Source organism: Rana temporaria, chromosome 2, assembly GCF_905171775.1.
Source record: "Rana temporaria chromosome 2, aRanTem1.1, whole genome shotgun sequence".
NCBI lineage: Eukaryota > Metazoa > Chordata > Amphibia > Anura > Ranidae > Rana > Rana temporaria.
The window spans coordinates 162395923-162421697 of record NC_053490.1 but is presented as its reverse complement, the minus strand read 5'-3'; the positions used below and the strand labels follow the sequence as shown (position 1 = coordinate 162421697).

General features: G+C 39.6%; 1 protein-coding gene across 1 annotated transcript in view; it reads left to right on the top strand.

Moving 5' to 3' along the window:
- Nucleotides 1-25775, top strand: part of LOC120929674 (protocadherin-9-like) — a 1495744-nt gene that overhangs the window by 801935 nt on the left and 668034 nt on the right. Inside the window, exon 3 of the mRNA XM_040341350.1 lies at nt 14813-15014. Within this exon, the coding sequence (XP_040197284.1) occupies nt 14813-15014 (202 nt within the window). The remainder of the gene's footprint in view (nt 1-14812; nt 15015-25775) is intronic.

Here is a 25775-nt window from a genome sequence, read left to right as displayed (position 1 = left end):
TTCCTAAAAATAACTTGCGATTATTTTATTTAGGGTTAGCATAATCAGTGCCTGTACATATGATTAGGTGACTTCTCCAGTATGAGGAAAATCCCAATACACGTGCCCCTGTAACACACTTTAAATGCTACCTGATGCCTGCACCTATTCCTATTGGCCAGTAAAACTGATCAAAATTGTAAAGGGCCCAGCGGTACATCAATTATTATTACTGTATTATTCAGGAATGTATTATTCGGTGCTGTACAATCTAATATGAGACAGTTCAGTTAAAATACAATAAAATACAGGAGGGTTAAGAGGGCCCCACTCATAAAAGCTTACAATCTAATAGTGTTAGGCAAGTGGTTCAAAAGGTTATAACTCTCAGGCCCCGTACACACGTCCGAGGAACTCGATGGGCAAAACTCATCGTTTTGCTTGTCGAGTTCTGTGTGAAGCCGCCGAGGATCTCGGCGAGCCAACTTTCCTCATTGAACAACGAGGAAATAGAGAACATGTTCTCTATTTGGCTCGACGAGGAACTCACCGTCTTCCTCGGCCGAAAGTGTACACACAGCCGGGTTTCTCGGCAGAATTCAGCTCCGATCAAGTTTCTGGCTGAATTCTGCCGAGAAACTCGGTCGTGTGTACGGGGCCTCAGGATGAATGGAAGTGTTAAAAGTTCAGTTGTTAGAGGCATAATAGGCTTCCCTGAAAGTGGCCAAAGTAGGAGATAGCTAAATAGATTGAGGTAGAGAGTGCCAAAGGATGTGAGAGGCTATGGAGAAGTCCTGAAGATGAGCATGGGAGGAGGAGACAAGATAGCTTGAGTAGGGAGTTACCGCTCCAGGTGGTTCTGCTTATATGATCAGTGTCCTCTCAGGAAATCAAGGGTGCCAGCAGTGCACAAGGCAATTGTTAGAACAAAAATATGGACAGCTGCATTACAACGTAATGGTTGTCTTTATTGTAAAAAGGGTAGTTCAGCACTACAAATCACAGCAAAAAAAAAGGGATAAACAGCCAACATGTTTCGCACTATTGGCTAGTGCATGTTATTAGTATTTTGCATTTAATTTGCTGGGCAATCAGAAGCCAGTGAAGAGATTGGCAGAGAGAGGTGACATTGGTTGGTAAGGTAAATGAGTCTGACAGCAGCATTCATGATAGACTGACAGGGGGATAGCCTATTGGGGGGGGGGGGCTATGAGAAAGGAGTTGCAATAGTCAAGGAGGAGAGATAACATGTGAGTGAATGAGTAGCTTGTTGGTTTCATTAGTTTCATTAGTTAAAGAGGGGCACGTTTTAGAGATGTTAGAGAGGTGAACTCCACAAGCTTTTGACAGTATCTGGGACTGGAAGGATAGGTCAGAGTCTAGGATTACACCCAGTACTTTGGAGTGAGGGGAGAAACTGATAGTTGTATTATTGAAATTGGTGCAAAAGTCATGGAGAAGGGCACAAGCAGGGGGAAATGTTATCAGATTGGTTTAACATAGTTACATAGTTAGTCAGGTTGAAAAAATCTTGTTAAAAAAATAAAATCATTTTTAGATAGATTTAGTATGAGTAAGTGTAGGTCTTTTATTATGAACATGATTTTTTTCTGCAAAAAAAAAGTGTGTGGCCAACTCCAGAATCAAACAGTTTAATATAAAAGGCACCAACATCTCCTAATTCGTAGGTAAAAAGCAGTTTTTGGAGAGATTTGGGACTTCATGGGTGTATTACTACATGAATACAATACAAATACATATACATATATATAAATATATATATATATATATATATATATATTGTAATTTTATTTAGATAAAGATATGTTTAAAATCATTGCATACAATACATGCACATCTGGTTACATAGATAGGATGCGTTTGTATGATGTTATGTAATTATTTTTTTCTACATGTTTCGCATTACTGCTTCTTCTGGAAAAGCATGCCATCTTATCTGCTAAACAAATAAACACATACATCAATAAAGTACATTTCACATACAGATTTACAATGCCTCAAAAACCATATAACACATATGCCCCCCCCCCCAAAAAAAAAAATGTTAAACTCCTGACCACATAAAAAATTGGAAATAAACATTTAAAGCTGAATTTAAGTGGTGCCACTGCAGTAAACAGTAACAATTACAAAGAAAATAATGTACCGGTAGTTTGAATTGTTGGTAAATGACAGCTCCTGACTAGTCTTACTTCTCTTTTGTAAACCAAAGGCCCATTATGAGATTCTGGTATAGATAGTAAAGAAGGACCCTATGCACACACACACAAAAAGGCATAGTTCCCCTACAATACATTCTAAACCCTTTTTCTTGACAAGGGTCTGGTATGAATGTCAAGGGGGACCCCACCCAAAAAAAATGTCACAAAGTCCCTCAAATTCAAGGCTACATTCAAATAACAGGCTACACTCCTTCAACATGGGGAGGTTATGAATGGAAAAATCGCCTTGAGGCGATTTAGTTTGCATTTGTAGCGCTATACAAGTTAATCACTCACTCTATGTTGCAAAGGGGACCCCTCTGGCAAACCTCCTTGTCCTCATGTTGATGTAGACAAGGGTTTCTTCTACACAACCCTGGTTTGGTGGTTGTGTGGTTCTGTGAGCAGGAAGGCCCCTACTCATTCACAGAATATATATATATATATATATATATATATATATATATATATATATATATATATATATACATGCAGACACACTTTGACACACTTTGACAGGTTCCTTATTGAAAAAAAGTGCCATAATGTACATCCATTGTCAAACAATTCATCCAGTAATGTAGATCCACATTAATCATGATGAATGCCAACTGCTGACCCACCAAAAGAAAAATCATACCGACCAGTGACACAATCCACTCCAGATGAATGCTTACCATAAAGTACAGCTGCTTCATTGACCAAATCCAAATGTGGACATGACAATTTTTGGGCTATGAAATCTCTCAGGATATCCCAGCCCTCTATTTACATTCTAATGTAGGGCTTGAAAGATATCCTTTTTGGTGAGCATTTATCAGTATTGAATATGTTGGCGTGTCGGCATGTTTTTTTTATTTTCAGTGGGTTGGGAGGTATTGTTCATTGTGAGTAATGGGGGTCTGCATTGCTGGACAATGTTTTTTTTCCTTCTTCTTTTGATAAAGAACTTGTCGATTGTGTGTGGTGTCTATTTACCTTTTCACATTTTACTAGGATGGTGATGGCCACTTGCTCCCTAACAACTTGCCTGAGGTGTTAACTGTCAAAAATTGCAGTGGTAGTAATACTGCTGCTAAACGTTGTACTTCCCACTGCAATTTAGGTTTGGCTTGGTCAAACTTGAAAAATACAAGTCCAAACCCAAAGTTCATCCCTAGTTGTTATCCCTAGGCATTAATGAATAGTTTACTTGGCACTGCCACCATTCAGAAAACACATTGTATTTTTCAAATTAATACAAGGAATAGATGGAGGTTCTATGAGGTTTATGGAAATAAAGAGGAGCTTCTATGACTTCATGATCTCTACCTCATTCAATCAAAGAATGCCTTATATTTTTTGGGAATAAATGTAAGGCGTTCTCTGAATGGCAGCAGTACCAAGCAAATGAGTAGCTGCCCCACAGTGTGCAGTGGGGCAGGATTCACATAGAACTATGCTGAACCTGCAAGATTGGGGAGACCATTGTAGTAGTGCTATCACGTACCTGGTAAAAGAACTTCATATGATGAGGAAGGCCTCTCTTATACCTCTGAATCATGGCCCCTGATAGTGTAGACAGGAGGTGCAGGAGTACAGAGTAGCATGAGTGCCTGTAAGTCTTGCTAGCAGCAGGGCAGGTGCCCACACTAGGCAGGAGAAGTTGTCAGATGGTTCCAGCAAGCAGGCAGGCAGCTGGTACCGGCGACAGCAGGCAGAGTAGCAGAGTCAAGCAGGCCAAGTCATACACAGACAGGATGGATAGGGTAAAGGGGCACAGGCAGGATTATGGTCAGGAAACAACCCAGGTCTGCTACCAATCAATAAAGCAGGAGGAAATGGAGCAGACAGAAGCGGAGGTCAGATGACAAGGCAAGGTCATTGCAGGTAGGCTTCAGAGAATGGTCAAGATAAGCCGGGACAGCAACTGGAAGCAGGATACAGATTCACAGGTTACACAGGAGGCTGAAGACAAAGCATAACTGATCCTGAGCACTGGCAGAGTTTAACCACTTGCTTACTGGGCACATATACCCCCTTCCTGCCTAAGCGAAATTTCAGCTTTCGGCATTATCACGCTTTGAATGACAATTGCGCGGTCGTGCGACGTGGCTCCCAAACAAAATTGACGTCCTTTTTTTCCCACAAATAGAGATTTCTTTTGGTGGTATTTGATCACATCTGCGGTTTTTATTTTTTGCGCTATAAACAAAAATAGAGCGACAATTTTGAAAAAAATAATTCAGTTTAGTTCGATACGTATTCTTCTACATATTTTTGGTAACAAAAAAAAAATCACAATAAGCGTATAGTGATTGGTTTGCGCAAACGTTATAACGCCTACAAAATAGGGGATAGAATTATTACTTTTTTTTTTTTTTTTACTAGTAATGGTGGTGATATGCCATTTTTGTCACGACTGCAATATTACGGTGGACACATCGGACACTTTTGACACATTTTTGGGACCATTCACATTTATACAGCGAACAGTGCTATAAATATGCACCGATTACTGTATAAATGTGCCTGGCAGGGAAGGGGGTTAACACTAGGGGGCGATCAAGGGGTTAAATATGTTCCCTGCTAGGTGATTCTTACTGTGGGGGGAGGGGACTGATTGGGGGAGGTGACCGATGGTTGTCCCTATGTACAAGGGACACACTATTGGTCTCATCTCCCTAACAGGACGTGGATCTCTGTGTTTACACACAGTGATCCACGTCCCTGGCTCTGTGACTGCCGATCGCTGGTGCCTGGCGGACATCATGGCCGCCAGGCACGCACATAGGCACCTGTGTGATGCGGCGGGCGTGCTCGCACCCACAGCGGCGCGCGGCCAGAGGCCGTATATTGACGGCCTCCCGGCAGATTAGAGCCACCTTGTGGCTGTAAATAGTCAGCGACCGGATGGCAGGTGGTTAAATAGCCCATTTGGCAACAGTATCTGTCACAGGTGCACACAAGCATCTGCACGCACGAGAATGCACAATATGCATTAGCCAGTGCCCAATTCTTGTGAGCACAAAAAGGAACATGTTTTAGCCTGTGCACAGAAGGCCTTTCCTTACAAGTGCTGACTCCTACTGTGATTTATAGCTTTCCCAGCAGTTCATAAAGTAATGCCTGCTTACATTGTGCCAAAAAGGACTAATATAAGTATGCAATACAAATAATTCCTGGAGTTTAGCATTAATAGTTACTATGATTGTCTTTTTCAAAAAAAGTGTGTATTTATATTTTTAACATATTTTTTTATACAGATACAATAAAACTTTGTTTTTATTCAGCATGAAAAACCAGTACAAGAAATTAGTCTAGGCAGTTGTATCACCCAATAGTTATAATAATAATGTAATCATCAAAAGGTGAGAAATAAACAGTGCTCGTGAAAATATTAAGGCTTTACCTCTTCTTGTGCTTGTGAAATTTCTGCTGTCTGGCTACTGTTCACAATTTTGTATCTCTAGGGAAACAGAATTAATAATGTATAAGTCAAAAACAACAGAAGCAAACACAAATGCTTAACATTACAGTAAAACCTATACAATATGTTACTATGGCTCTCCTATGAAACTCATAAACACTGCATCTATTAGATTATTCTACACAAGATATTGGATGTTTATGACAACTAGGGCAAGGCAAATCTCTAAGTAAGCTCCAGGGACAGAAATAAAGAACACAGGGAGATATTAATTCATTTATATTCAGTGTCAATCTCGTCAAACATTCAAACGACCCCATAACTGTCAGAACATTCACAGGTCAATATTAGTTGAAAATACTCTTGCGGCATTAATTGACATTTGCTCCAGATTTTTAAGGTTATGTTTTTTGCCTGCTGAAATGTATCAAATGCCAGTAATTAAAGTGAACCAAAGCGGAATTAATTTTACTCCAGCTGGCAGGTTTTGTGTTTGCTTTCTCTTTCCTTTCATTTTTAATCATCTCTATACACCTTGAATACTCTTACAGACATTGGAGTCATATCCCTCTCTTTTCAATTTCTTTATCAGCATTTATATTTACACAGCAATGTAAGCAAGGTTGGTGTAGGTGATATCTGTAGGATAGTCAATTAAATTGTCAGTCCAATTTCTAGGTGGTATTCCGTTATAAAGCTTCTGTGCGTCTCGCTTATAGTGGCAAACATTTCTAAAGGTAAAAAAGCAACATGAGATTGTTTGTTTTCTTATGTTTGGGTTGTATAAATGGTGTAAATTGTACTTTAAAGTGAAACTGCAGAAAAAAAATCATAATTTTTATCACTCTCAGTTCATCACCTTTATCACTCTTAATCATAGTAATGATATTCAACTAAATGATGGGTGACTGTAGTAAAGCATGGCTGCTTAGGTTCTAATTCATTAATCACCTTTTCAACCCCGACTGCTGGTTGGACAATAAACCAGTAATTGCACATTGATGAAGTCATATATGTTCTCTCTCTTATTGTGAACTTGCTAAGCTGACATGTACTGTGCAAAGCACAATAGGCTTCTGCCCTTTCCTTTCTCAATCTAAGGCCTTGTACAGACGAGCAGACATGTCCGATGAAAACGGTCCGCGGACCGTTTTCATCGGACATGTCTGCTGGGAGGTTTTGGTCTGATGTGTGTACACACCATCAGACCAAAATCCCTGCGGACAGAGAACGCGGTGACGTAGACGACACCGACGTTCTCTGACACGGAAGGGTCAATGCTTCCACGCATGCGTCGAATCAATTTCGGGCCAGCGGACATGTCCGATGAGTCGTACTAACCATCGGACATGTCCGACGGACAGGCTTCCAGCGGACAAGTTTCTTAGCATGCTACGAAACTTTTGTCCGCTGGAAACCTGTCCGCTAGGCCAGAAAACTGTCCGGTAGGCCCTACACACGGTCGGACATGTCCGCGGAAACTGGTCCGACGGACCAGTTTCAACGGACATGTTCGGTCGTGTGTACAAGGCCTAAGGGTTACTGGTTAGGAGAATACTTAGAATGACGTCAAAACAGATTCATGTGCAAACACCAGTTTTATGAAAAAGTATTTTTACCAACTTGAGCTACGGTAGGTTTGGCACCCTTCATGACCAGGCTATTTTTTGCTATGTGGCACTGTGATGCTTTACCTCCCAATTGCGCAAAAACTGTCCGCAAGTTTAATTTTTTTCTTATTTTTTTCACACAAATAGAGTTTCTTTTGGTGTTATTTGATCGCTACTGTTTTTTTTTTGCTATATGAATTAATAAATACTGAAAATATTGAAAGAAAAAACAATCTTTTCCACTGTCTGTTATAAAATATATCTAAAAAAAAGTGTCCGATCTGTTCGCCACAATGTCGCAGTCCCACAAAAAAATCACCATTACTAGTAAAAAAATTTTTTTTTATAAAAATGCCATAAATCTACCCCCTATTTTGTAGATGCTATAACTTTTGCGCTAACTAATCAATATACACTTATTGCATTTTTTTTTTACCAAAAATATGTAGAATAATACATACTGGCCTAAACTGTAGAACAAATATGTGTTTTTTTTTTTTTTTTAATTGGGGATATTTATTCTAGAAAAAAGTAAAACATTTTTTTTCAATATTGTCAGTCTTTTTTTGGTTTATAGCGCAAAAAATAAAAACGCAGAGGTGATCAAATACTACCAAAAGACAGCTCTATTTGTGGGAAAAAGAGGACATACATTTTATCTGGGTACAGCGTTGCACGACAGTGCAATTGTCAGTTAATGTGACGCAGTGTCGTATTGCAAAAAAATGGCCTGGTCATTAACCCCCCTGGCGGAATTCCCAAGTCTGGCTCGGGGTGGAATTTCAGAACCAAGAGCTGTAACCCCAAGCCAGACTCGTGATCGCCTCGTAGCATCCACAGGCATGGTTTACTTACCTTGTCCCTGGATCCTGCGATGCCTCTCCGCTGTATGATCGAGCGGTGTCCTCGCTCGATTCACACAGTGCCTGTGTGCCGCCGAGCTCCGTTCCCTGCGACGTTACGACGCACAGGGGCGGAGAACGGCACCATATTTAAAAAAGTAAATAAACACAATACATACAGTATACTGTAATCTTACAGATTACAGTACTGTATGTAAAAAATACACACACCCTTTTTTCCCCAGTGGTCTGCCCAGTGTCCTACATGTACTTTTATATAATAAAAACTGTTCTTTCTGCCTGAAAACTGTAGATTGTCCATAGCAACCAAAAAGTGTCCCTTTATGTCAAAAGTGGTTTTAGAGCAGCTAGAAAACAGCGATAATAAATTATAATCACCTGCAGAATTGAGCGATTGCGATTTGTGGGGAAATTCGTCTTAAAAAAATAAATGACAGAGACAATTCTGCAACTGAGCAAATTTCAGTGATTTTGATTTGATTACATTATTGGATAATTTTTATTATAATTATATTATTATTTGTTATAATTATTTATAATTATTTATTATATTATAATTTTGTTTTTCAAACTTTATCATACCCGAGATGTCTACTAGACTCTTGTTTGGACAGATTTAAGTGAGTTATTCCTAAGAATTACAGGCCTACAATGTAAAACGCCAAATTTCCTTGCAAAATAATGGTACCACTTTCAGCACCTAAAATCTGAAATAATCATACCGCCAGGGAGGTTAAGGGGGCAAATTGTTCCTGTCCATAAGTTGTTAAACACGATTGCAAAGGCCATGTCTGTTTTCCTCTAATATTTCTCATCAGTATGCCAAGTGTCTTTAGATCACTGCTCCTGGATATTCATCAGCAGCTTAAACAGGCACTTTGGGCCAGATCCTCAAAAGAGATACGACGGCGTATCTACTGATACGCCGTCGTATCCCTGTTTCTATCTTTGGAACTGATCCACAGAATCAGTTTCCAAGGATAGACAGAAGATCCGGCATGTGTAAGGAACTTACACTGCCGGATCTTAGGATGCAGTACCGCATCCGCCGCTGGGGGCATTTTGCATCGAAATGCTGCCTCGGGTATGCAAATTAGCACTTACGGAGATCCACAAAGCTTTTCAGCTTCGTTTTTTCTCCGTAAGTATTAAGTTGCATGTGTAAAATTAGGGCTGCTTTTACAAAGTGTAAACTGTTTACACCTTGTAAAAGCAGACCCTTCTGTCCAGTGGCGCGTTTTTTTTTTGTTTTTAATTTTTTTTTTCGCCGTATCTTTTTTTTTTTCGACGCAACTTTATTGACCCGTCGCGATCCACAAAGCTTGGCGTAACATAATTTTGCGCTATGCACATCGGGAAAATTACGTCACGAGCATGCGCAGTACGGCCGGCGCGGGAGCGCGCCTAATTTAAATGGGAATCGCCCCCAGTTGAAGAGGAACGCCTTGCGCCGGCCGGATTTAAGTTACACCGCTCAAAATTTCTAGGTAAGTGCTTTGTGGATCGGGCACTTAGTTAGAGATTTTGCGGCGGTGTAACTTAAATGGCAAAAGTTACGTTGCACCGGGTTTTTGAGGATTAGGCCCTTTGTGTGCAGTATTGATTTGGGCAATTGCAGACCTACAGTTACATTTAAAGTGGTTGTAAACACTTACCCAGTGAAGTGATTGGCCTCAGGTCATACATATAGATGAAACAAATCCTCCTATATAAGTTGTACCTGTTTATCTGCAGTCTTCACTTCTCTACATATGAATAATTTATAAAGCTTATCTGAGATGTCAGAAAAAAAAGAAGCAGAGCGCTGAAGTTACACTCTTCAGGGCTCAGTGAGGAGAGCTCTGACAACTGATTGGAGGGAAGGACCTTCACACAACACACATGAACAGAACTAAAGCTGTTAATCAGCTAGAGATCCCTGCCCTGTCACGTTTTTTCTATTGGTGTTCACACTATGGTGGGTAATGCTTCACACAAAGGACAATGGTACTTACTAATTAATTGAAACAGTGTCTCCGGACTTTAAGACTTTAGGTATGGGTTGTATTTCTAGCAGAAAAAACAGGCATATTTTACTACTTATAGCTGTCTGACAAATAAATAGCAAATAAATGCATGTGTGGGCAAGATTTGTTGATATATATTATATATACAGTATATACAGTATATATATATATATATATATATATATATATATATATATATATATATATATATTGTTGTTTTTTTATCACACATACACTTTAGGATAAAGAAAGCAGAACAATGTTTGCTATAGATAACTAAATGTCAATGTCCTATCTTCTTTTTTAATATTTGAGAGCAAACATGCTCAAAAGGTAGGATGAGTGTACTTTTATACTGTGTATTCTTTTCTGAATCCCCAGATAATCTTTATTGAAAAACATTTTTTTTTTTATAACATAAAAAACTAAAAGCAAAAACACAAAGGAAAAGGAAACAATACAGTACCCATTGTCCCCACAAGATAGCAAAGCCCAGGGTATAGTACTGAAAATTATTATACGTACTGTACTTCAGGTGTTCTTAGGAGCAAAGATACTTGCATTACATGCAGAGAAAGGGTAAAGCATGCAACCTGACACACAAAAATGGACCTGTAATTTGCCGAAGCATTATGCGAGTATATACAGTATGAGTATAAATCGAGATCCAGATCTGTACCTCTAGGAATGAGCTTGTCCTATGTGCTACCTATTAAAGGTAGATTAGGACACTCTCTGTTAAGTCTAATTTGCCTCTTCCTTATCAGATTAATTATTTGCTAGAGTATTAAAAAAAATATGTCATTATTACCCATAGGTCAAAGTTATATTTCTTATTTTAAAAGTCTGCCTTGTACTAACTGTGGAGGGGTCAGTCCCAGGGTCTCCAACCAGTTACTCCAAAATTTCTTCATAAATTTAGGGGGGCAAATCCCAAGTCTTTTTGATTTAGATAATAATGACCTAAAAACCCATTCATGTGAGATCTTTACTGTGTGGTCTGTGGTCTGTTGCTCTGCCACACAGCCTCTGTACAAAAAATGTCTAATTCTTGCTGAACATTACCTACAGTATGCATGTCCACCCTCGCTTTAATGAAAGGTCTGTTCATCAGCCTGTAGATGGACTGTCTGTTGAAGTGAATTTAAACTGTTGCCCACATGTCTGTGTGTTTGGGCACTGCTCTGATATGCAGAATCCAGAACATTTTGTAACATGGGTTACAGGGTGAACTGTGGAGATATGAAAGCAGCAGGGTCATCAGTAAGTGCTGGTTCACACAGGGGCAACCCGACTTACAGCGCGACTCTGCAAGGTGACTTCAGCGTGACTTGTAGCAACTTACAGCACTTAAAGTTGCCTCCAGGACAGGCAACTTTGGCTGTGGCCAATCACAGAATAATCAACTCTGTGGGAGGGAGGGGTTTGCCTGAGTAAACTCTTTTCTTTTCCTGTAAAGTTGTTTCAGTTAAGACACTAATCTGACTTTGGAGGCAACTTCCATTGAAATCAATGGGTACAAGTTGCCTACAAGTTGCCTAGAAGTCGCCTTGAAGTAGTACAAGAACCTTTTCTGAAGTCGGAGCGACTTCAGTAATGTGAATTAAGACGGCTCTCATTCACTTAAATGGAATTTCTCATGCCGCGCGACTTGGGGCGACACAAGTCGGATCCCAAGTCGCGGTAGTGTGAACCGGCACTAAATGAGGTCTATTTGGAAAGTACTGGGAAGGAGACAAAAAAGGATAAATGTGCAATGGTGCACTTTTTGTAAAGTTGAACTCCAGGCAGATATAAAAATACAATTCATATGAATATACTGCATGTCCTATAAAAGAAATGACATGTATCTTTCACTATAACAAAGAATATCAGCCACTTGCAATCCCTTGTACAGTGGAGTTCAGACCAGGAAAATAAGCACAACAAGGAGCCAGTTAGTCACCCTGACAGTATGATTATATCAGATTTTTGCGTCTCAAAGCGGTGCATTGTTTTGCATAGAAATTTGGCATTTTATTGTTTAGGCCTGTAATTCTTAGTAATAACACACTTAAATCTGTTCAAACAAGAGTCTAGTAGAAATCCTGGGTAGAATAAAGTTTGAAACACTAAATCATAAATTATAATATAATAAATAACTATAGATTATTATAAAAAAAATATGAATGTAATAGTAATAAAATACATTTTCCCACGATTCACTATCGCTCAATTCTGCAAGTGTTCTAATTTACTATCGATGTTTTCTAGCTGGTCTCAGACCACTTTTGATGTAAAGGGCCACTTTTTAGTTGCCATGGACAATCTGAAGTTTCCAGGCAGAAAGAACAGTATATATAATATAAAACTACATGCAGGACACTGGAAAAAGCATTAGGGACAAAAGGGATGTGAAATGATGTCATACAGTAATGTAATCGGTAAGATTACAGTGTACTGTATGTGTTATGAATTTTGAACTTTTTGAATTTGCTGCCAGGCTCCGCCCCCATGCGTCGTGACACACACAGGGAGCAGAGTCGAGGACACAAAGGCATCGGGCGGAAGACCCAGCCCGCAGACCCAGCGGTGGGGCATTGCAGGATCCTGGTGACATGGTAAGTAAACTGCACCATGATCATGAGATGCAATCCCAAGTTTGGCTCTGGGTTACCGTTAATGGAACTAAAATGTAACCCTGCAACACAACTCGAGAATACTGCCAGGGAGGTTAATTATGCATTGTATTGCTACGCTAACAAGGAACAAACTGATGGGAGGAGAGTGCAGAATATGGTAGCCCATACATAGTGGTTTTCCTTTTTTCTTTCAACCCAAAAAATGACCCAATTCCCCCATCCACACATTCTAACTGGAAGAGGGAATCACTCCAGCTGTGTCTTTGTATGATAACAGTAGGGAGACTTACCCCCCTGCAGAATACACTGATCAGCACTGCTGAATATAGCTGGTGCTAAATGTGCACATATTTTTCAACAGCCTTATTGTACAGAAGTCGATCAGTAGATCAACTTCTGTATAACCAGCCTGCCCATACATGGATCACAATTTGGCTGGTCCCTGCTGAACCACCCACCTTTCAATGTATGTATGTAGATAAATGTAAAGTTATGCACTTGGGGGCTAAGAATATGCATGCATCATACATACTAGGGGGAGTACAACTGGGGGGATCTGTAGTGGAGAAGGATCTGGGGGTTTTAGTTGATCATAAGCTCAATAATGGCATGCAATGCCAAGCTGCGGTTTCCAAAGCGAGCAAAGTCCTTTCTTGTATTAAGAGAGGTATGGACTCCAGAGACAGAGATATCATTTTGCCCCTGTACAAATCATTAGTAAGACCTCATCTGGAATATGCAGTTCAGTTTTGGGCACCAGTTCTCAAAAAGGACATCGGAGAACTGGAGAAAGTGCAGAGAAGGGCAACCAAACTGATAAGAGGCATGGAGGAGCTCAGCTATGAGGAAAGATTAGAGGAACTGAATTTATTCACTCTTGAGAAGAGGAGAATAAGGGGGGATATGATCAACATGTACAAATATATAAGAGGTCCATACAGTGAACTTGGTGTTGAGTTATTCACTTTACGGTCAACACTGAGGACAAGGGGGCACTCTTTACGTCTAGAGGAAAAGAGATTTCACCTCCAAATACGGAAAGGTTTTTTCACAGTAAGAGCTGTGAAAATGTGGAACAGACTCCCTCCAGAGGTGGTTCTGGCCAGCTCAGTAGATTGCTTTAAGAAAGGCCTGGATTCTTTCCTAAATGTACAGAATATAACTGAGTACTAAGATTTGTAGGTAAAGTTGATCCAGGGTAAATCCGATTGCCTCTCGGGGGATCAGGAAGGAATTTTTTCCCCTGCTGTAGCAAATTGGATCATGCTCTAATGGGGTTTTTTGCCTTCCTCTGGATCAACTGTGGGTATGGAGTTGGGTGTATAGGATTTTACTGTGTTTTGTATTTTGTTTTTTTATTTTTTGTGGTTGAACTGGATGGACTTGTGTCTTTTTTCAACCTGACTAACTATGTAACTATGTAACTATGTAACTATGTATGGCCAGCTTAAGAGAGAGATGGTTTATTACTCTACTGCTTCTTCTTTACTGTCCAGTCACATGCTCAGGGAAGGATAAAGCAAGAACTTAAAAGCAGTAAAGAAGAGACTGGAATACAAGATGGCAATTCTATTTGTCAGGGCTGCGTATATCTGAGGAATGAAAAAAACAGAAAGAAAATCCTTGTGGCTTTAAGATTATGAATCAACAAATAATTTAATTTAGGATGTCCACAAAATGATGTTCTACTTTCACCATGTGATATCACCTGTGGTTAAGAAGGCTTTATTGTATATAGAGTTCACATGTAGATATAGCAGCTGGAGAGAAAGTGAAAACCGCAAACAGATGAAAAGAAATTTGTGTACTCAAGCCCAAAGATAACTTTAGAATCATAAATAATATTGCTTATGTCAGTTGAATATGCCCCATGTGTTTTGTTGAGCGTATAAAACATTTAACAGGTGGATAAAACAGCAGGCCTTACTGTATGTATTATGCAACATCAGGTGTGATAGATTTCCAGAAGTTTCTTAGTGATTCATTTATAAAAATAAAATGTGATACATTTTGCAAAAAGCACAGTATTACAAGAAAAAAGGAAAGAAAGATTAGAAGAATATGACAGGCTATAACATTTATTTCCTTCTCTTCTCTTATAGTCCCAGCGTCGTGTTACATTTCATCTCCCTGATGGCTCTCAAGAAAGTTGCAGTGACAGTGGCTTAGGTGACCATGACCCGTTAAGCAATGGTAGTATGATCTCACAGCCTCTTCCACTGGTTCAGCCACAGGATGAATTCTACGACCAAGCTTCTCCAGACAAGCGGACAGAAGCCGATGGAAACTCTGACCCCAACTCCGGTAAGTCCATTATTTAATTAATTTTGTGAATGATGCTGTATCGAAAGAATGGCAAATTAAAGCTAGCTTCAAAACTACCAAATACACTGATTGGTTACTTGAGGTTATGATACTTTGTAAATTTCATATTATATTTTCAATGACTTATTGAATACGTCGGACTGACTAACCAAAGATGTATTTCTCTCTTGAGTTTGTTCTATAGTTATGCTTACATCATTTTATGTGCAAGCATTGTAGTTAAATCATGGCAACCATAAAGGAAACCAGTTCTGAGAGAAATAGCTAGGCCTCCAATGTGAGTTTCTGGTTGTTTTAAGCCTTTATACCTTTCAAATTACTGTCCCACAACAACAATGCATAAAAAGTAGTGAGAAGTCAGATCTTCTGATTTGTAGTCTTGTTCTAAGTTCGTCAATCAAAAAGTATTAAAGTCTCTAGAGCAGCACGGAAGCCAGGCATATAGCATTTTCAGAAGGAGGTCAGCAATGGATGCCTACATATTTCTTTTAAAAAAAAATATTTTCCCTCAGCAGATCATCGTTCACTAGGGCAGTTTTGTGCAATATCCTCGTTGACATTTCTACTTTAAACTGTAAGTGTGCTGCTCGTTTTTGTATTAAAAACCTCTACGGTATCACGCTATGTGAGTTTTCCTTTCTCACACATATTTGGACCTTTGCTGGTGAATTCGATGTTATTGGTTGGGACGTTCCATAACTTCACATTGTCCACATCCCCTCTGCTTTGATTGATCCTGACAGATCACAGGTTCTGGTAAGGGTCAGTGTGTGTACTGGTGGTGGTTCCGTTTGTTCACACTGTCTGTTGCCAGTCACTGGGGGATGCTCTTTATGTATTAATTTATCGCACGGATTTACACCATATCAGCTTATTTTCTTTGGTTGCTTTATTGGTGGATCGGTGACCTTTTGGAGGATCGTTTCAACAGACAAGCTTCATTCCAATATTTAGGATCCAGTGATTTCAGCTTGACTAGATCCGTTAGGATCTTCCATTCTGGTAAGGGTCAGCAAGCTATATTTATCATTTGGACCCAGAGTTTTTTCCTTCATGGTTGCAGCAGTGTGCTAACACTTAAATTTGCCACACGTTTGGACTATTAATTTTTTATTTTCATTTATCAATTTGTTCACATTTTTGATATTCATTGGACTCTTATTTAGCCTTCTCATTGATTTAGATGGCATATGAAGGCCTTTTCACTCTTTAGCGCTACTCCACCGTTTGTTTATGATTTATATGTTTGTATAACATTTTTGAGTTAGCTGCTTTATTTTCTTTTTCTTTTTCACCTTTGTATTGGTAAGCGCACTTTTTTACTTTTTATACAGTTTTGTGCAATACCTTGCGATCAGAGGAATTGGGCAGCTGACTCTTCCCAGTGGGTATATTGCCCGATAGGGCCTGGGATAGGATACGAACTTAGGGCCCTCAACTCAGTGGGCCGGTATATGGCTTATTGTTGTGCTATTGCAGTTTAGCCTGCATTGGTGGGTCATATTTGATATTTAAAGCAATGCTAATGGGACTCACCAATGTTATGGACTAATCTATATATGATTCCCTGGATATGTTAAATACTGTACAATAAAAGGCTGATAAAACCTTAATAAAAAACGATTGAAACATAAAATAAGTTTATTTTACCTGTTTAAATAATGACCAATCCACCCTATTGAGAAAATAAAAAAGGAAACAAATATCCCCCTGTAAAGAAGTGATATTATACTTACCTATTCCAGCACCTTCATTGACAACTGTCACTCTCTTCTTTTCCAATTTTCTGGGAAATGTTCACAGTTTAGTTACAATAACAAGCATAGCTACTATATTATAGAGGTAACAAAAGGGTGAGCCTAAACAAAGTGACATATTCAGGTCCATATTAAGCACACAATGTTTTCAAAGATCATATGGGCTTTAAAGGAAAGGGATGTGTGATTGGTGTGCCATTAATATATCAAGAAACATCACTAGCAGCCGGTATGGTACAATTTCAAAGCATGTGAATTTTCTATTGAATGTAATCTTTGCTTTCCTCAAGAGATACAGTATCATGTCCAATGTCAGGTAGGGTCCAGTGGAAGTAAAGATAATGCTCAATGGGTGACCAGGATATTGACACTCCTGTAGGTGTATACCCATATTCACCCTGCACGCTCAATGCTAAAATGCTTGTGTACATGACTTCTGGTGATACCAGAAAAGTGCTGTGCAAAAATCATACAAATATTCCAAAAAAGTGTGTCTTGCCTACAGTCAAGCATTGTGTTGCGAGTTTCATAGTCTGGGGCTGCATTAGTGCTGCTGGCACTGGGGAGCTACAGTTCATTAAGGGATCTATGAATGCCAACATGTACTGTAACATAGTAAGCAGAGCATGATCCCCCTCCCTTCAGAGACTGGGCCGCAGGGCAGTATTCCAACATGATAATGACCCCAAACACACCTCCAAGATGACCACTGGCTTGCTATAGAAGCTCATGGAAAAGGTGATGGACTGGGATATCATGTCTCCAGACATAAACCCTTGTGAGCATCTGTGGGGCATCCTCAAACAACAGGTAGAGGAGTGCAAGGTTTCTAACATCCACCAGCTCTGTGATGTCATCAGTGGAAGAGAGCTCAGTGGCAACCTGTAAAGCTCTGGTGAACTCCATGTCCAAGAGGGTTAAGGCAGTGCTGGAAAATAATGGTGGCCACACAAAATATTGACACTTCGGGGCCATATTGGGCATTTTTACTTAAGGGTGTACTCACTTTTGTTGCCAGCAGTTTAGGCTGTGTGTTGACAGCAAATTTCACTGTTACACAAGCTGTACACTCACTACTTTACATTGTAGCAAAGAGTAATTTATTTAGGGTTGTCAAATGAAAAGACATAATAAAATATTTACAAGAATGTGAGGGGTGTACTCACTTTTGTGAGATACTGTAGTTTCTGTAAAGTTCCTTTTAAATTAGGTATTGCAGCATGTGTGTTGCTTTAATTTAAATTGGTTATATGGGCTCTGTTTTGAGAGATGTTTTTCTATAACGGCCATTAACCTTCTGTTATTTGGAATATTTAAGGGACAAGTTTACAGTAATTTGCATATAGAAATGATGTACTGGTTTTGCTAAAATTAATCCTGAAATACATAAAAGAGCAGATTATTGTCAGTATGTCTTGTAGCCAATCAATGCAGCTAAATGTGTGAGGGTTACATACAAAATTAAGCCTCTACTTTGACATTATACTTAACTATTTGTTATTTTCTAAGTCTAACCACCGTCAAATCATTTGAATCACTTACAGCTATTAAGAGGAGGAGTAACATGCATAAAGTAAAGGTTGGGTTTGATTTGATTCTTTGTGATAATGGGTTTGATCCTCAGTGATACTGTATGTATAAATTTATAGAGAATGAAATCACAATAGGAACACAAGGTTTTTAGCGATTCAGCGGAATATTTTTCAAACTGGTTGTTTTAATATTATTACAGCTTAGTGTTTTATGAAGAAAGATAACATTTTATATGTTCACAGTTTTCAGAGCATTTTAGAGGGCTTTTATATGCAACTTGTTTGCTTGTTGTGATGATAGTTGGAGCCTCTCCAATACCATTTGTGTGCTTAACAATAATAAAACTATTACAAATAACTGCTTTTGAAAGATCACAGACTTTTGCAATTGGATAAAAAATAGTGTGCTTTTGGAAACCTTGAGTCAAGTGAAAATTGGTTTGTATACAGTAGTTTTGTATAAGGCAGGAATTGGATAAACTCTTTTTTTCTGCACCTTAAGGAGCTGCCTCATAATTTCATGCCCTAGTGAGAACAATATCAATGTAGTTGAGTGTGAAAAGTATTTTTTTCAGAGGAACTCATGATGGCTTTTTACTGCTGTCAATTGCTGTTTTGTTTTTGGTTTGTGTCCCCAATAAAGATTTTTTCTTACTTCGTGGCAGCAATATGAACCCAAACAGATGCTGTAATTCTTTTCCACTGCATCCAAAACAAACTTTTTATTTTTTGGCTTGTGTTATAATATATATTCATATTTTCAATAATGCATTCTGAAAATCCACAAAATGTCTCTTTAAAGCTGAACTCCAGGCAAACAATGTAAGGCTTCATGCACATGACCATACAGGGGCCATACCATGTGCAGGCCCTGCATAATGATATTCCTGGGACACAGTGGCACTCATTGAGATGCTGTTGAAGAGGTGGATGTATGTGGTTGGGCACAGAGCTTCTGTATGGCCATGTGCAAATAAAACCATAGATGAAATAACATATAAGGTTTTACTTGCTAAAAGATGTGTATTCATTTCATAGCACAGCCTTGCCTGGCAGAATAGGAAGCACGATTTTTATTTGCTGCTCAGTAACAGTTACAGGTATCCGTCCCGTCCTCAGCTTGTGAGTAGACAGTAAAAAAAAAAAAGAAAAAAAGAAGTTTAAGTATAAAGTATGATTAAAGTACAAATATATGGAAAAGCCCCAGCCATCAGAAGTATAACATAAAATAGATGCTCGGATAGCTTAAAGGGCAGGATAGGACACAACAATATATATTGGCATGCCACAGCTTAAACCTCAAGCATACAAAATGCAGCATTTCAGATAGTAATATAAAGTATAGAGAGGTAAAAATGGGGGTAAAGGGAATGCCATGAAGCTCAGGACTCAAGCAATATCTACCTAAAGTTCTGGAAAATCTGCTTAAGGGCAATAGTCAGAGTCATCCCAAGCCTCCCAAATATTGTTTAATCGAGTCATCAATTAATGCAGTTAGGTGCTCCATCATGCGTATATTAGCTACAGTAGACAGGATTTGGGAGCTTGTGGGGGGGTAGACAACTAGCACCATGGTATAACTCGTTTTAAGATGGTATAACATGATAAAAGCCATCAGCCTCCTTGAATATTTGGAGATGCCTGGAAAGGGGAAACCTAACAGATAGTGTATGGGATTTAGGGGTATAGTTACAAAAAATATGATAGTGAGTGCCTACAGTATATCAATACTACATCTCCAGCACTTCCAGGAGGCTTCTGGGTTGCAAGCATGCAAAATGTCTGGGGTGCTGTACCAAAATAGGAGAATTGTGAAAGTAGTCTCTCTCTCTGTACCACACAACATGAAACCTTAGCGGTGGATTCCCAAATTGTACCACATTATGCTAGGTAAATAGATTGTTTAAGAAGATGAGACCATTTGCTCATATAGGAGTTATTTGATTCAGTCAAGGGTGAAAGCCTTGTGAAGGATTTTATATATGGAAGAAATTAAATGAGGTTCATATGGGCCCCTAGCACACAAGAGTTCAAAACCAGTTGGTTTATTCACAGATAAGATAGGAGATTTGGGGGAGAACAATGTTTAATTTGTAAGTATAAATAAAAAAGTGATTTCAGAATCTGGTATTTAGATTGTAGATCTGCAAAGGACAACAATTTATGGGTCAATGGGTGAACTAAATGGCACAGTTGAAAAACCCCTACCTGGGTCCAGGGAAACGTATGATTATAAGTTAGGCTATCAGGGATATCAGGCTTTAATAGTACATTCAAAGGTGGGGGGCAAGGAGAAGAGAGAGAGAGTACTTTCCAGAACAACATTTCCAAATTGACAAGGTGAATAACATCAGAGCTAAACAGACTTCTCAATTGAGGCATACAGTATATTTGTCAGAAGATAGCCATAAAATATAACATGGGTGCACCGGAAATGTGATCCCAATTCAAATTTCAGACCATCTATTTGGGGCGCAACAAGACATCCAGGAAATGACACTTCATAGATGGGTGGCATAGTAGTTTTTTAGTAAATTAGGTGCTCCTAGACCACCCCTGGATCTCAAAGCTTGAACTACCGACCTCTGATGCGAAACATTATTCCATATCAAATTAAGAGAAGTTCTCTGATGTCATTTTAATTGACATAATGGAATCAAAACTGGGAGTGTCTCAAACAGATATAGAAACTTTGGAAGTATAGACATTTTGAGAACGTTAATTATTCCTAGGAGTGAAAGAGGGAGGGTTGTCAAATGCTCCAATAGGCAATTCATTTCTTTAAATAGGGGAGGAAAGTTGGCCTGGTAAAGGGTGGAATAGGAGGAAGTTAAATAGACACCCGAATATTTAAGTGGGAACATCAACGCTAATTGAAATTTTGCTGAAGAGAGGTAAGGAGAAATGAGAGGGTATTTATGGGGAGGGTCTCTGTTTTAGTAGGATTGATCTTGAAACCCTATAAAAAGCCAAAAGGATGCTAAGATATTATGTAAGGAAAGGAGAGAAGTAGGGGGATGGGATATTGTCAGTAGAATATCATCAACAAAATGGGAAAGCTTGTTTGTACTCCCATTGTAAAGGTGCCATGTGACATTCTTGCCTGCTGACATTACTCCCCGGGAAAGATTGCAACAAATAGGAGGCAAGCTGAACTTGGGAGTTACATATAGCATAGAATGCTTGCAGAGCATGAATAAATGGGCCAGGGAAACCATAATGGGAGAGATTAGTCAAAGGCCTTTTGGACATCTAGGCTTAAAACTAGGGCAGGGTGTTTCGTTCTAGTTAGAAGATCTATGAGGTCAATAGTTTGTCTTATATTATCGCCAGAATGCCTAGTAGGGACAAACCCAACCTGGTCCCTATGAATTAAGGATGAAAGTAGTTGCAATAGCCTGTTTGCAAAGATTTGTGTAAACATTTTATAGTCTGAGTTTAATAATGCAAAAGGCCTGTAATTATCAAGAATGGGCAGGTCTTTGCCTGGTTTCGGAGTGATAAATGCATGAAGAAATTGGGGATGGGGGACAGTACCCTTCATCAGAAAGACAACAAGGCTTATAATAGGAGTAAGGTTGACCATCAGGGCCTGGGGATTTGTGTGATGGTAAGGGTCGGATTCTCTGTCATTCAGTTTTTTCACCATTTTGGTATTTTACTTGCACTGCTGAAACACTAATTGGCTATTTATGCTACCTCCCTCTCGACTATTCCCAAATCTACTGCACAGGCACATCAAACGGCAGATTTTATGCTAAATGTAAGTACTCATACTGATTGCTTTCAGATAAAAATACATTTAAGGGTGATTTATTGCCTGTAGTATAGGTTCCAAAATAGACGTATTTACAATGTTTAAAGATGGTGAAGTTGAATTGGCATTGCTTGATACCCTAACCCATAAGATTTGGAAAACTGCAAATGTTTTATGCATTAATATATCCAAGGCAAAAGTGATCCTTAGGAGAACTCCTGTCATTTAAACATATGGTTATGTCTATATTTACCTCCAGTTACTGAATAAAGCATCCACTTTAGCCACTGCAAATTCTGATTTAAAAAAAATGGGACAAGCAGGACCATATCAACCATTCAGTTTCCATGTTTTCAATTTATCTACTAAAAAAACTGAACGGCAAAATCTGACCAGTTGTTAACCTCAAAGCTTAATTTTTAACTACAGTAAAACCTTGAATTGCAAGCTTAATTTGTTCTGGAAACATGCTTGTAATCCAAAGCAATTGGGTGGGGAGAAAATTCTGGACAGCCGCACTCAAAATCAATGCCTTTATTAAAAAGAGGCATAGCTATGAATAAGCATTTTTTTGATTATTACCTCATTGATTTTGAGTGTGGCTGTCCACAATTTTCTCATCACGAAATTGCCTGTGCTTAGCCTACACCTGCTGTTCCTATTCTGAGGAGAGTTTCATTTCCAGACACCCTTCCTAGAGCGGCATCCCTTTCCCTGTAATCCAAAGCACTTGTACATTAAAGTGAATTTCCCCATAAGAAATAATGGAAACTCAGGTGATTCATTCCACAGCCATTTATTTATAAGTCCTTCAGTTTATAGTCCATGTAAAAAGATTATAGCAATATGACAGGTTGTGTAACCATAAAATGTCCATCCACAAATGGTAGCCTCCACAAGGTGATTATAAGCAAAATCCAACAGTAGCTGCAGTGTATAAAAGAGAAAAGATGCTCCTCTAAGTGTAGCAATATGGTTACATTTAGACCCCTTTCACACTGAGGACGTTTTGCAGGCGCTATAGCGTTAAAAATAGTGCCTGCAATCCGCCCTTAAACTGCTGCTCTATTCACTCCAGTGTGAAAGCCCGAGAGCTTTCACACTGGAGCGGTGTGCTGGCAGGGCATCAGAAAAAATCCTGCCAGCAGCTTCTTTGGAGCGCATTAGGAGCGATGAACTCACCGCACCTAATGCGCTCCTGCCCATTGAAATCAATGGGCAGCGCTCTGTAGCGTCACATTTGCGGATGGTTTTAACCCTTTCTCGGTCGCTAGTGGGGTTAAAAGCGCCCAGCTAGCGGCCGAAATGTGCCGCAAATCTGACAGTTAAAATAGCAGTGTTTTTCTTTTTTTTTTATCAAAACAACGTTTATTGAGCATTAATGATACATACACAAACGCATATCAAGTGCAACATGCACTAAATCTGCGGCTGTAAACTGCCGATGTGCATACAGGCATGATGAAGAAAAACAGTGCATAGATATCATAGGTCAGAGGAGTGGTAAAGCGACATCGGGCCCAGGGGAGGGACCGCAGGGTCGCAGCAGAGGAGAGCAACTAGACTCCCGCATTGCAAGTGGAGGCATTCCCCAACCATCTGTCCCATACTTTGTAGTATTTGTCTGGGCATCCCCTGTGGACATAAAGTATTTTTTTAAAAGGCAAGGAAGTGTTGACAGCTGTGATCCACTGCTGCAGCGTGGGGGGAGGTCCCCTCATTCCATGTCTTGACTATCTGAAGCTTAGCGAGGAACAATGCTTCTTGCAAAAATATGTTTAGATACTTTTCGGCCTCAGACAGGGAAAGGAGCCCAAGAATACACTGGCGGGGGCAGAGGGACAGAGGGGAGCCCATGCGGTCGTGGAGGAAACAGATCACCTGGGACCAGAACCCCTGTGTACAAGGGCATGACCAAAGGAGGTGGAAAAAGGTGGCGTTGTGGTGGTCGCAGCCAGGACAGTTGGGGTTATGACCAGGTCTATATCTAGAAATGCGGTAGGGCGTCAGATATGATCGGTGGAGAATGTATAGGTGGGTGAGGCGATCAGAGAGTTTGGGAGAGACGGCTCTGCAGTTGGCTAGGGCCTCCTCCCAGTCCTCAGCCGACAAATCGCCCAGGTCAGGATCCCATTGGGCACAGTGTGAAAGGGGTCTTAATGAAGGTACAACATTTAGCAACTCACATGGTTGATGATTAAAAGAGGCACATCTAAGTATGCAGGCACCTGGGGTAAAGCTGTCCACATAGACTGTCCTCCGCACCGCAGGCTCTTACCCCTGTCAGTCTGCAATTGTGACCGGGAAGACTACCCTGGAGTAGAGCAGTTTGAAAGGGAGGCTTAAAGCACTCATTGAATGCGGTGTGGAATGCATACTCAGATGTGCCTGTTTTAATTATCAACCGTGTGAGTTGCTAAATGTTGCACCTACATTAAATGTAACCATATTGCTACACTTAGGCCGCGTAAACACGATCGGTCAAAACAGATGAAAACGGACTGAAGGTCCAAACCGATCCTGTGTGGGCCCCATCGGTCAGTTAACCTTCGGTCAAAACAATTAGAACTTGCTTTAAAATTGAACCGATGGACGCCTAACCGATAGGTCAAAACCGATCGTTAGTATGCAAAAGCATCGGTTAAAAACCTGCGCATGCTCAGAATCAAGTCGACGCATGCTTGGAAGCATTGAACTTCATTTTTTTAAGCACATCGTTGTTTTTTACGTCACCGCGTTCTGACACAATCAGTTATTTAACCTATGGTGTGTAGGCACATCAGACCATCAGTCAGCTTCATCGGTTAACCGATGAGAACGGTTCTTCAGACCGTTCTAATCGGATGGACTGATCGTGTGTACGTGGCCTTAGAGGTGCCTCTGTTCTGTTTTATACTCCGTTTTGACATGATGCTACTTGTGTGTCAAAACATTGCTTGTAAATATATTTAAACATTTTGCTTGTCTTGCAAAATGCTCTTAAACCAAGTTACTCTCAAACCAAGATTTTACTGTAATTCTAAATGCAAGGTATTATTATTAGATTAGGCTCCCCTACTCCTGTAGAAATCATTATATGGTAACCTACTTTCTACTAAGGTGTATTTACAAAATGACATGGTGGGCAAGTATTTAAATCAAGTTCAGAGCTGCTGCTGCAGCTATAAGCTTGATACTAGCTTTAAAACTGGTGATGGGGTTTTTCATAAAAAATATTAGAAAAGTGTCAAACCTGGGATCCCAGGGCTGTGGGTAAAAGTAGAAAGAACTCAGAGAAGTATTTCATCACTTACAAGGTCCCTGCCATTATTCCTTAGATAGCACAGTCCTTAGTGTAATAAAGGATGTAGCTATTCAAACACAATCTGTTTTTGAATAGTTGCAATGGAGGGCAGTAAAAATATTAGGGTCTAACAGACAAGGATGGCTCCATAAAAAGGACCTGTCCCCTCCCCAAGTTATCACCTGGGGGACTTGTGATCATAATAAAGTAAATAAATAAATACATGTGAAAAATGTGTATAAAACATATAAAAATAATTAAAAAAAATATGTAAAGCACCTTAGTATTCCCACAAACTCCCCAAATACAACGTTTAGGGTAGGGCAAGCACACTGTATGTAAACATCAGTTGTACCACACATGTGAGGTATCATCGTGAATTCTGGAGTAAGAGCAATCATTTTAGAGCCA